General features: G+C 45.1%; 1 protein-coding gene across 2 annotated transcripts in view; it reads right to left on the reverse strand.

The window, feature by feature from the left end:
* Nucleotides 1–908: 908 nt before the first annotated feature.
* Nucleotides 909–12,330, reverse strand: part of PRLHR (prolactin releasing hormone receptor) — a 36,420-nt gene continuing 24,998 nt past the window's right edge. Inside the window, exon 2 of one of the 2 annotated variants that reach the window (XM_029601771.1) lies at nucleotides 909–1,671. In XM_029601771.1, coding sequence (XP_029457631.1) covers nucleotides 1,038–1,671 — 634 coding nt within the window. In that variant the 3' untranslated portion in view covers nucleotides 909–1,037. The remainder of the gene's footprint in view (nucleotides 1,672–12,330) is intronic. The other variant, XR_003856782.1, reaches the window with a different exon arrangement.

The following is a 12,330-nucleotide window of genomic DNA, read 5'->3' on the forward strand; positions in this document are numbered from 1 at the left end:
TTATTATTCTTTACAGGATCTGTTATGTATTCATTTACAAAGTAAAGAAAGAACACCTAATGAGGAGATCATGATCATCCTGTGTGTGTGTCTGTGACCTTTCAAAAGAGAAACCAGCTTTCAGACAGGGCTGGATTTAGACACAGGCAACGTAGGCACATGGCCTAAGGTGCCAAATTGTGAAGGTGCCCAAAACGTGGGACTCTCAGTTGCTCTGATGTCCAAGGGGTGAAAAACCCCAACCCCCATTTTCTGCCTATGGATACCCACAGAGTGGCCTGAAAATAGAGATGGCATAGTTGGAGAGGTTGCCGCTGAAGTCCTTTGCTTGGTCATTGGTGTTTTGTCAGGACTGGGACATTCTGACTGGTAACAGTGCACACCGAAAAGCCTTAACACTCCCTAAACCAATGGTGTGCCTGTTAAAGCAAGGGGCTTGACAATAAAGTGCATTGGCCAATAGTACCTGGAAGAGAAGCTCTATCTCAGGGGTGGCTAACTCCAGTCCTCAAGAGCCACAAACAGACCAGGTTTTCAGGATATCTACAATGAATATGCAAGAGACAGATTTGCATGCACTTCCTCCATTGTATGCAAGAAAAGGGAAAGGAGAGATGTTATGAAAATCCCTGAGAAGGCCCGGATGAGGAGATGAGTTTGGAGGGCTTTCTGGAAAATGCCTATGGGAAAGAGGTCCAACGCAGAGACAAAGACAAGACAAGTGCTTTCCTGTCAGAAAGGGCAGTGTGGAGAGGAAAGCCATGCATGTCTGTGTGCCTGCATGAGACAAGGGGACCGGCAGGGGCACAGCAGAGAAAGTGAAGCCGGCCCGGAGCCAAACTACTGACTAGAGAAGAGATAAATATGAGATTCTGAAACGTAATTACTTTGCACAGTTTGTTCTTTAATAATATTAGCGGGCCAGTACAAGATCTCCTTGGGCAGCTCACTAATGACGTAGATACCAGCATTTGCACATTTCCACAGGACCAAACCCTAGTTCTCAGGCAAAGAACAGCCGGGTCCCCCCAAGTGTCTCAGAGCATGACGCTTGCTGCCACGCAGTTGTTGGCGGGAATGATTTTCTGCCTGAGGGTGAACATTTTCTTCAGCTCACTGCGGAAGCGGTCGTGCAGCCAGGCATAGAGGAAGGGGTTGCAGCAGGATGAGCTCATGGCAAACCAGTGGCACAGGAGCTGTATCAGCAGGAAATAGTGCTTATTAATCAGGTTAATGTCTATGTCCCTGAGGATGTTGAACACGTGTATGGGGAGCCAGCAGATGCCAAACGCTGCCACCACCAAGACGATGAGGCGGAAGATTTTCCGTTTCCTTAGTCTGTCGAACTCGGCCTGGCTTTGAGTAGGGTGGCCCGGGACCACCCGGTTCTTCAGCTTAACTGTGATGCAAATGTAGGAGAGGGAAACGGCAGAAAGGGGAAGAATGTAGGTGATGATGAGGGTGCTGTAGGCGTAGGCCAAGTGTTCTTTCTCTTTGCCCATCCAGAACTCCTCGCAGATGGTGAAGCCTTCTTCCTGGAACTCCACGTGATAGGTGTGGGCGATGGCAGGAGCGACAAGCCCACAGGACAGCAGCCATATCCCGCCCAGCACATATGCACAGGTGGTCACCGATATCCGCTTTTTCAGAGGATGCACTGTGGCATAGTACCTAGGACAGGAAAGACAGGCGATTAGCTCAGAAAGGCAAACGTCACAGAAAAGTCTCTTGGTGTCAGTAACTGAATCATATACTTAGCAAGGATCATATGTTTTTAGGAAGGACTGTGCTTGGTACAACCTACTGTTTTATGGCACTGGAAATAATCTAATTTGGCTGCAAACCTTTAGGGAGTGAAGAATGGATACTAGACAACACAAATAATGGTAATACATGTAATATAACATAAGCCCAGGCTTAACAACAGCCTTGATCAGTGACCTCTACAGAGTACCAGCCATGGTGTCTAGCATCCAAATGAGGCTGCAAAAACTGTACACATTTAGTGTGTACATCAAGAGCAAAGACACAAAGCAATAGGCTCAGGGTCACAAAGAGTCTGTGGCACAGGGAGATAAAGGGACTTGTCCAAGATTCATACTGAAATTTAATAGCTGACCTGGAATTAGAACTGAAGTATGAGGAGGAGATACAAGGACGTGCCCAGGATTACACAGAGGGGGAGATCTGGGCCTGATCTTGAATAGTAAAATTGTATCAAATTCACATCAGCTAATAATAAAAAATTAATAATAATGTTCATGTAGCATAAAGTACTGCTTGAAGTTCACAGCTGAGAGTTAAACAAGGACACATTCAGAGAATTAAGTTAGTGCTCATTATGGCATTTATACACAGAAGCACTCTGCTCCTAAACAGAATGCCTGTGTGCTGTAATTCTCACCTACATAAGATTACCATACTGGTTCAGACCAAAGGTCCATCAAGCCCAGTATCTTGTTTTCAACAGTGGCCAATCCAAGTCACAAGTACCTGGCAGGATCCCAAGGAGTAGGAAGATTCCAAACTGCTTATCCCAAGAATAAGCAGTGAATTTCTGCAACTCTACCTTAATAATGGTTAATGAACTTTTCCTCCAGGAACTTGTCCAAACCTTTTTTAAACAGCAGCTACACAAATAGCTTTCACCACATCCTCTGGAAACAAATTCTAGAGCTTATTTATGCGTTGAGTAAAAACACGTTTTCTCTTATTAGTTTTACGTGTATCACCTAGTAACTTCATTGTGTGTCCCCTGGTCTTTGTACTTTTCAAAAGATTAAACAACTGATTAATGTTTACTCGTTCCATTCCACTCATTATTTATATACCTCTATCATATCCCCCCTCAGCCATCTCTTTTCTAAGCTGAAGAGTCCTAACCTCTTTAGCCTTTCTTCATAGGGGAATTGTTCCATCCACTTTATCATTTTGGTTGCCACTCTCAGTACTTTTTTAAATTCTGCTATATCTTTTTTGAGATGTGGTGACCAGAACTGCACACAATAAACAAGGTGTGGTTGCACCATGGAGTGATCTAGAGGCATTATGATATTCTCTGTTTTATTCTCCATCCCTTTCCTAATAATCCCTAGCATTATATTTGCTTTCTTGACTGCTGCTGCTGCTGCACACTGATCAGAAGATTTGAACATATTATCAACGATGATGCCTAGATCCTTTTCCTGAATGGTGGCTCCTAATGTGGAACCTTGCATTTTGTAGCTATAATTTGGGTTACTCTTCCCTAAGTGCATCACTTTGCACTTGTCCACATTAAATTTCATTTGCCATTTGCATGCCCAGTCTCCCAGTTTTGCATGTGTACCTGCATGTGCGATTTGTTTGACTAGATAAGTAGAATGTTGCTACTTAAGTATGCAGCTTAACAAGGAGGAATCTGTAGTTTTATCATTAATAATGCTCTATAGACACATTTCTTAATTCAAGTTTGGAAGAATAATGAAAAGCAGGTCTGTGTGATTCAAAAGTTATTTCCTAGTTAGTCAAATAATGAATAGCTTTTCCACCACCCCTCCCAACACGTATGTTATTATCATTTGATTGTTCTATAATTTAATAATTTTTAACATGCAGCTCTGGGTGCAGTTGTCACAAAGTAACAAGGCCTATCAGAATGAAAAGGAGCATTGCAGATGGCCGAGCTGAATGCCTGCAATCCCATTCTGAATGCAATTAGAACATCACAGCAACATCCACAGAGCTGGTTGTTTTGTTAAAAAGCTTGTATTGAAAAAGAAAATGTAGTGAAGCACCTTCTCAGCAGGATATGTGAGGACCTGAGGAGAAGTGCCCTTCTCTCCCACCTATGCCAGTGAATTGAAAGGCTGTTTTCCTAACTGCGGCTCTGTGGGGTAGGTTTCTGCAAGGTCCCCCTGAGTCATACTTAGCTACATTTGTTCACAGTACTCTCAGCCTCTCCTACACAAGGATTGGGTGGTGGTAGTGGTGTGGGGAGGGGGAGGGCACACAACCCTCGTCATCCAGCACCAGTTCTGCACATTGAGCTTCTAACTTGGACATTTCCATAATTGTTCTAATAAGAACATTAAAAAATGCCAAGGTCTAGAGAGCCCAGCATCTTGTCTCCAACAGAGGTCAGTCTGGTATCTCAAGTAGCTGGCAGATCCCATAAGTTAGACCTATTTCTGTTACTCATTGCCAGGGGTAGCAACAGCTTTCTTTACTTTACCTGGTGGCTAATGTTTTACGCACATATCCTCCAGGAACTTGTCCAAACCTCTTTTAAACCCTGCTGTGCTAGTCACCTTGACCACATCTTCTGGCATTAGAGCCCACAACTTGATTATGTGCTGAGTGGAAAAGTACTTTCTATAATTTGTTTTAAATTTGCTAGTTGTTAATTTCATAAAGCATGACAGGAAAGCCTGGGATAAGCACAGGGGATATTCTGGGAGTAAGAACAAGGATGGAAATGCCAAGGATCAACTTTGGTCTGCAGTAAGTGGGATAGGAGATGGAGACGGGCCTTATGGTCTTTATACGCCAGTGTGTTCTAGGTTTCTATCACAATTTAAAATCTAGTTTTCCTTCCACTTCAATGTTATAGGCACTTTTTTAAAATAAGAAAACTCAAGTATATACAACATCTAACTTCACATATATTTTATCTATAGATTATCTATATACAGTCTATATCAGAGGTGGCCAACTCCTGTCCTCGAGAGCCTCAAACTGGCAGGTTTATAGGATACCCACAATGAATATGCATGAGATAGATTTGCATACAATGGAGACACTGTATACAAATCTATCTCATGCATATTCATTGTGGATATCCTGAAACCCTGGCCTGTTTGTGGCTCTCAAGAACTGGAGTTGACCACCCCCCGTTTATATAATTTATAGAATCTCTAGAGTAATGTTTCCTGTAAGTTGTGTGCATGCGTACCATGCACAGGTCGTGAAACAAACGCGCATCTAAACGATCATTATATCAATCAATTATAATTTAATTGAAAAACTCTCAATAAAACCTCTAATGTTAGACAAACTAAATGAGTCCATGTTTTGATTAAAATGAATTCTGATCGATTCTAGCCTGAGTAATTAATAAATTCATAAATACTGTGCATTATACAGGTTCCAATCAATTACTCTATATATGTGGTGCTAACATTATTTACAATACTGCCTCTAAAACATAGCACACAAGAATGTTTTGCACTAGGGATGTGAATCGTTTTAGGACGATTAAAATTATCGTCCGATAATTTTAATATCGTCTTAAACCGTTATGGAACACAATACAATACAGATTCTAACGATTTATCGTTATAAATCGTTAGAATCGTGAGCCGGCACACTAAAACCCCCTAAAACCCACCCCCGACCCTTTAAATTAAATCCCCCACCCTCCCGAACCCCCCCAATAACTTAAATAACCTGCGGGTCCAGCGGCGGTCCGGAACGGCAGCGGTCCGGAACGGGCTCCTGCTCCTGAATCTTGTCGTCTTCAGCCGGCGCCATTTTCCAAAATGGCGGCGAAAAATGGCGGCGGCCATAGACGAAAAAGATTGGACGGCAGGAGGTCCTTCCGGACCCCCGCTGGACTTTTGGCAAGTCTCGTGGGGGTCAGGAGGCCCCCCACAAGCTGGCCAAAAGTTCCTGGAGGTCCAGCGGGGGTCAGGGAGCGATTTCCCGCCGCGAATCGTTTTCATACGGAAAATGGCGCCGGCAGGAGATCGACTGCAGGAGGTCGTTCAGCGAGGGTTCCGGCGCCTCGCTGAACGACCTCCTGCAGTCGATCTCCTGCCGGCGCCATTTTCCGTACGAAGACGATTCACGGCGGGAAATCGCTCCCTGACCCCCGCTGGACCTCCAGGAACTTTTGGCCAGCTTGTGGGGGGCCTCCTGACCCCCACGAGACTTGCCAAAAGTCCAGCGGGGGTCCGGAAGGACCTCCTGCCGTCCAATCTTTTTCGTCTATGGCCGCCGCCATTTTGGAAAATGGCGCCGGCTGAAGACGACAAGATTCAGGAGCAGGAGCCCGTTCCGAACCGCTGCCGTTCCGGACCGCCGCTGGACCCGCAGGTTATTTAAGTTATTTGGGGGGGGATTTAATTTAAAGGGTCGGGGGTGGGTTTTAGGGGGTTTTAATGTGCCGGTTTTTCGATTTTTCGATTTTTCACGATTTTTAACGATTTTTCACGATATTTTACCCCCCCAAACGGCAACAATACGATTCCCTCCCCCTCCCAGCCGAAATCGATCGTTAAGACGATCGAGGACACGATTCACATCCCTATTTTGCACACACCGCCCACAAGAAATTAGAAGAAACATTGCTATAGAGTAACTGTGAACATATAGGGGGTCATTTTCAAAGGAGTTACGCATGTAAATGTGACATACTATCGTAGCAATTTTCAAAAGCTATTTACTCGAGTAAAGTGCACTTACTTGAGTAAATCCTATGGACAATTCAATGGCATATATTGTAGCAATTTTGAAAAGCCCACTTACTTGAGTAAAGTGTATTTACTCGAGCAAAAACCAGTTTTGCTCGAGTAAATGCTTTTTAAAATCTACCCCTAAGTATCATCCCTTGTTTATAATATTTGTTTTTGCAAGTAAATAGTGGTAACCTTTGGGGATCTGTACTGGGACCGGTGCTTTTTAGTATATTTATAAATGATCAAGAAAAGGGAGTATATGGTGAAGTAATCAGATTTACAGATGGCATAAAATTATTCAACTTTGTTAGATCAGAAGCAGATTCATGAGAAATTGTGAGAGGTATTGAGTGTCTAAATGGCAGGTGAAATTTAATGTGGACAAATGCAAAGTGATGTGCATAGGGAAGATTAATGTAATGCTGCGTTCCACATTAGGTATCACCACCTAAGAAAAGGATCTTGTAATCATTGTCGACAATACTTTGAAATCCTCAGTCCAGTGTGTGGTGGCAGTCAAAAAAGCAAATAGAACATTAGGTATTATTAGAAAAGGAATGGAAAATAAAGCAGAGGATAATTTAATGGCTCTCTATTGATCCATGATGCAACTACATCTTAAGTGTTGTGTGCAGTTCTGGTTACTCCATCTCAACAAAGATATAGAGGAACTGGAAAAGGTACAGAGAAGGGCAACCAAAATGATAAAGGGGAGGGAACAGTTCCCCTATGAGGAAAGGCTAAACAGATTAGGGCTATTTCTGGAGAAAAGATGGCTGAGAGAAGATATGATAGAGGTCTATATAATCTTGAGTGGGGTGGAATGAGTAAACAGGGAATGGTTATTTACCCTTTCCAATCATACTAGACTAGCAGAAACTCCGTGAAGCTAATAGGTAGCATATTTAATTTAAATATCTTTATTCATATTGACTCATGAGCAAATGGTACTGCAAGTGGAAAGGAAAAGGAACTCACAACAAGTTCAATACATAACATGAAAATATCAACAGTCCATGCAAGATAAACAATGCAGCCCATCGCATGATACACACATCAATATAAACTTTTACCCCTTTTCTCCCCCTCTCCTGCATACTCCCCCCCCCATCATGTTTCAAGTCAAAGCCTTCATTGGTAAGATTAGATGCCATGTTCTTGTACGTTCAATCTTTTCTGAGAGAAAAGAGAAAAAAAAGGGAGAAAGAAACCTAACCCTTTCCTCCCCTCCACTATCAAAACCCCATCTCTACCCTCCCCCCCCCCCCCCCCAATCCTTGTATAAAATCTGGTGTGGTTATTAAAGAGTCGCCTACAGTGGCCTGCAAGGGAGAAATGCTGGCCAAGTAGTAGTGAGAGAGAACCTGAAGGGAAGAGAAACTGGGAGTGAAACAGCAAGTCAAGTAAGGAGAAAGTGGGGAGCACAGCAAGACAGAATGGGAGAATGAAGCAGGCAAGAGGGTATTAAGCTCCCTGCTCCCAAAATGAAGTCAAACCATGCCCTCACATAGGGAATAAGGAGAGAGGAAGGGAGAAATAGGATAAGAAGTTGTTATGCATGGCAGACCGTGGGCTGTTCCCGCGGCCCATTGCACTCATCTCCCAACCCATCGAACAGATCTGCCGCATTCCCATCACCAATGCTGCCTTGCTGCTGCTCCGTCATGGCATCGAGTCTTCTGAAGGCTCACTTTTCATGACCTTTGCCAACAGTGCCTGCCTTCTGCGGCCTGGACGCCTCCATCTCCCTGCATTCAAAGCCTCTAAGTGCGCGCGAGCGTGTCCCTCTTGGACATTTAAAGGGCCCATGGCAGAAAAGCCCCATGGCTCTTCTTGATGATCCCAGCAACCCTACCATATAAAAGGGCTTCTCAGATATTCCAGCATTGGTGTGGCATTAGGTTGAACTCCTGTGAGTAGCTGATTGCCACGCTGTTCCTGCTCCTGCTTCATTCCTGCATCCTGTCTTCGATTCTTGGTTCCTGTTCCTGTGTCTTCGGTGGTTCTGTGTCCTCCTCTGGTGATTCTTTTCTCCTTGCTGACACGCCTTGCTTCCTCCCTCCAAATTGATTCTTCGGCTTTGGACCTTGGCTTGAACCCTGGCTTCATTTTTGTTTTGGATTCTTGGCTGACCTTGGACATCCTTTTGACCTCGTTGGATTGCTACCCGCCCTGCCCTCGGTTTGTCCTCGTCTCTGCTGTCTGCTGCCTGAACTGACTTGTCTTCTTCTTGTTGGCCTTCTACTTCCACGAAGGATCCTTCACCACCCAGAGGCCCGTGCCTAAGTCCAGCCGGCTCCGGCATCCAAGAGCTCAATCTGAGAGGAACGTGGGCTGGTATTGGTGAAGCTCCTGTTGGGCCTCTGCTTCAGCCAGCTCCACCTACCGACAGTGAGGACATGCAGGGCTCATCCCTGCAGGTAGCACCAACCTCACCTCGGCACAAGGGTCCACACTAGCCACAGAAGGGGAGGGAAAGAAGAGATTAGGAAGAAGTGAAAAAAAGATGGTTTGAGAGAGGTAGGGATGGATGGGGACAGTATGGGGTAGATTTTTAAAAACTGCGCGATCGCGTACTTTTGTTTGCGCAGCAGGCACAAACAAAAGTACGCTGGATTTTATAAGATACGCGCGTAGCCGCGTGTATCTTCTAAAATCCTGGATCGGCGCACGCAAGGCTGCCGATTTTGGGCAGCCGGCGCATGCTGAGCCGTGCAGCCTGCCTCCGTTCCCTCCGAGGCCACTCCGAAATCGGAGCGGCCTCGGAGGGAACTCTCTTTCGCCCATCCCTCACCTTCCCCTCCCTTCCTCTACCTAACTCACCCCCCCGGCCCTATCTAAACCCCCCTACCTTTATCCATGGATTTACGCCTCCCGGAGGGAGATGTAAATCCACGCGCGCCAGCGGGCTGCTGGAGTGCGTGGATTTACGCTGAGACCCAACCCGGGGGCAGTTCTGGAACGCCCCGGCCTGAAACCACGCCCCCGGGCCCGCCCCCGAAATGCCGCGCCCCGCCCCCAAAAGCGCTGCGTCGTTTGGCCCTGTCCCCGACACGCCCCCTTCCAAAAAACCCGGGACCTACGCGCGTCCCAGGGTTCTGCGCGCGCCAGCGGCCTATGGAAAATAGGCGCGCCGGCGCGCAATGCCCTGCTCGCGTAAATCCGGGCGGATTTACGCGAGCAGGGCTTTTAAAATCCGCCCGTATGTGTGATGTGTACAGGTTGGACAGAGAAGACAGACTGTTTACTGGCTGGGAGGAAGAGAGTGTAGGTAGTGAAGATGGCAGGCTGGGTTGGAGGGCAGAGAAAGAGCAGGGGGGGGGGGAGGTGAATGGCCAGACTAGGTTGAAAGGGAAAGAGTTGGATGAGCTGTAGAATTGAGAGGGGAGGGGGGCAGGGTATTTGGTGAAGCTGAGCTGAGTTTAAGGAAAGAAGAGAGCAAGAGAGTCTCTTCTTTTGGACACATGAGTCATTTCATGTCTGCACCGCTTGCACCCAAGACCCACCATGTTGTTTTTTTCTGTTTTTAGCTGGTTTGGAGTAAATTGTGTTAAGTTGAGCACCCTAGATCACTTTGAAAAGTTGACTTTTATGTTTCAGATGATTCCAAAGGAAAGCACTAAGGGTGAAAGTAAACTGATGAGAAATTTTAAATAAATGAAAGAAGAATTTTTCATAAGCTGTTAAAGACCTTACTGTTTCAAGCAGCTTCTCCTGATCTTTGATATTATATTTTATTGTATTATGAATTATGTATTGTCTTATATTTGTTTTAACAATGTTTAATTGTTATGTATTTATTATGTATTGTTTTATATTGTAATCTGCCTAGCATGTTTTTTTGCTATTTACTGAATAGAAATATTTTAAAATAAATAAGGAATAAAAGCATGGTGACAATCAACAGTAACAGCTGAAGAAGCACTCAGGAGCTACATCCCCACCTCACCTCTTCTGCTTTGCATGGGGAGCAGGAAGCCATTCCTATTAGAGATATGCTTCATTTAAATATTTTGGTTCAGGCTTTGGATTGGGCGCTCCATGGGAAATTTCAGTTTCTCACAATTCGGTTTTGGGGTTTTTTTGGCAATTTTCAACAAAGGTGTTAGTGCGCACTAATGGGCTTTACTGCGCACTAACAACCAGTTAGTGCGCACTATCTCCGCATTAGTGCACAGTACAATGAACGAGATAGTGCTCACTAGCTAGATGTTAATGTGCATTAAGGCCCGATAGTGCGCACTAACAGGTTAGTTAGTGCACCCTAATAGAACTTACAGCGCACTAAGGGGTAGATTTTCAAAGGGTTACGCGTGTAATATATGCGCATAAGCCTTTAAAAATCCTCCTGCGCGCGCTGAGCCTATTTTGCATAGGCTCGGCGGTGCGCACAAGCCCTGGGACGCGCGTATGTCCCGGGGCTTTGAAAAAGGGGTGGGAAGGGGCGTGGGCATGGCGCAGGTCCGGGGGTGGTCTGGGGGCGGGACTGAGGCCTCCAGCACAGCGGCTGTGCCGGGGGATGGCACACCAGCAGCTGGCCAGTGCATGCAAGATACACCTGCCAGAGGCAGGCGTAAATACTTAAAATAGGGTAGGGGGGATTTAGGTAGGGCTGGGGGTGGGTTAGATAGGGGAAGGTGGGGGGAGCAGAAGAAAGGTTCCCTCCGAGGCCGCTCCGATTTCGGAGTGGCCTTGGAGGGAACGGGGAAAGCCATCGGGGCTCCCCTAGGGCTCGGTGCGCGCAAGGTGCACCCCCTTGCGCGCGCTGACCCTGGATTTTATAACATGCTCGCGGCAGCGCACATGCTATAAAATCAGTTGTACTTTTGTGTGTGCCGGGTAGCGCGCACAAATGTACCCCGCATACGCTGGTTTCAAAATCTGCCCCTAAATATGTAGTAGTACGCTGTAACTAATGTTAGTGCGCACTAAAAAAATACTACTTAAAAATTAAAAAGATTCAATTCATGAGGAGTTCGTTAGCTAGAGAAACAGTGCGCACTAATTGGTATTACTGCGCACTAAGAGATATATAGTGCGCAGTAACTCCGTTAGTGCGCACTAACACGAAATACAAATTTTGCCGAAATTTCGGCAAAAATCGTTTCGTATATTGGCGCTACCGAACCGTGATGAATTAGACAATATCGTTGACATTGTCTAATTTGTGAAAAACGAATGCACATCCCTAATTCCTATTGTCTTATAGATATATATGCTATGACCTCCTGGCCCATCTAGTTTTCTCATTTTCCCTTCCTGTTGCTATACTTCAAGCTGTACTGAATCTCTGGCTTTACCCTCACCATCAAACATTCCGTGCTTATTCCAGGTTTTCTGCTGTTTTTATCTCCCATCTCCCTTTGGGAAACTTTCATGTATCCATCACCCTTTCTGTGAAGAAATACTGCTTTCATTATGCCTGAAGCTACTCTTTAGCACCTCCTACCATGCCTCCTTGAAGATGAAGAGCTCTCCTGGGTGCCTATACTCCACTCCTCAGGTCCTGACCTATAGAAGAGTTCTCCCAGTTGCCTGTATTCTCTCTAAAGTCGCTAATCAATGTCAGCCTTGGTGACAGGGACTGTAAGAAGTTCCAGAATAATTATAATAATACCAATACCAAATATTTTTTAAAACCAGATATTTATAACATATTACATATTTTGTAAAAGTAAAATTAAAAAAAGCCTATAGTAACAGAACCCTCCCAATCTTATCAGAAACATCCATGCAGACACTTTGGATATATATATACCCCCCTTTGGAACAATAAATATATGGTTTTAAAATGAGAACAAATCCCTATTATTATATACTTAGGCTAATGATAGACCTGCCGCAGCTCAACCAACTTAAACATCTAGAGAGTAGAAATCAGAAATAAATATTA

The sequence above is a fragment of the Rhinatrema bivittatum genome, chromosome 5 (assembly GCF_901001135.1).
Source record: "Rhinatrema bivittatum chromosome 5, aRhiBiv1.1, whole genome shotgun sequence".
In the NCBI taxonomy this organism is placed as follows: domain Eukaryota; kingdom Metazoa; phylum Chordata; class Amphibia; order Gymnophiona; family Rhinatrematidae; genus Rhinatrema; species Rhinatrema bivittatum.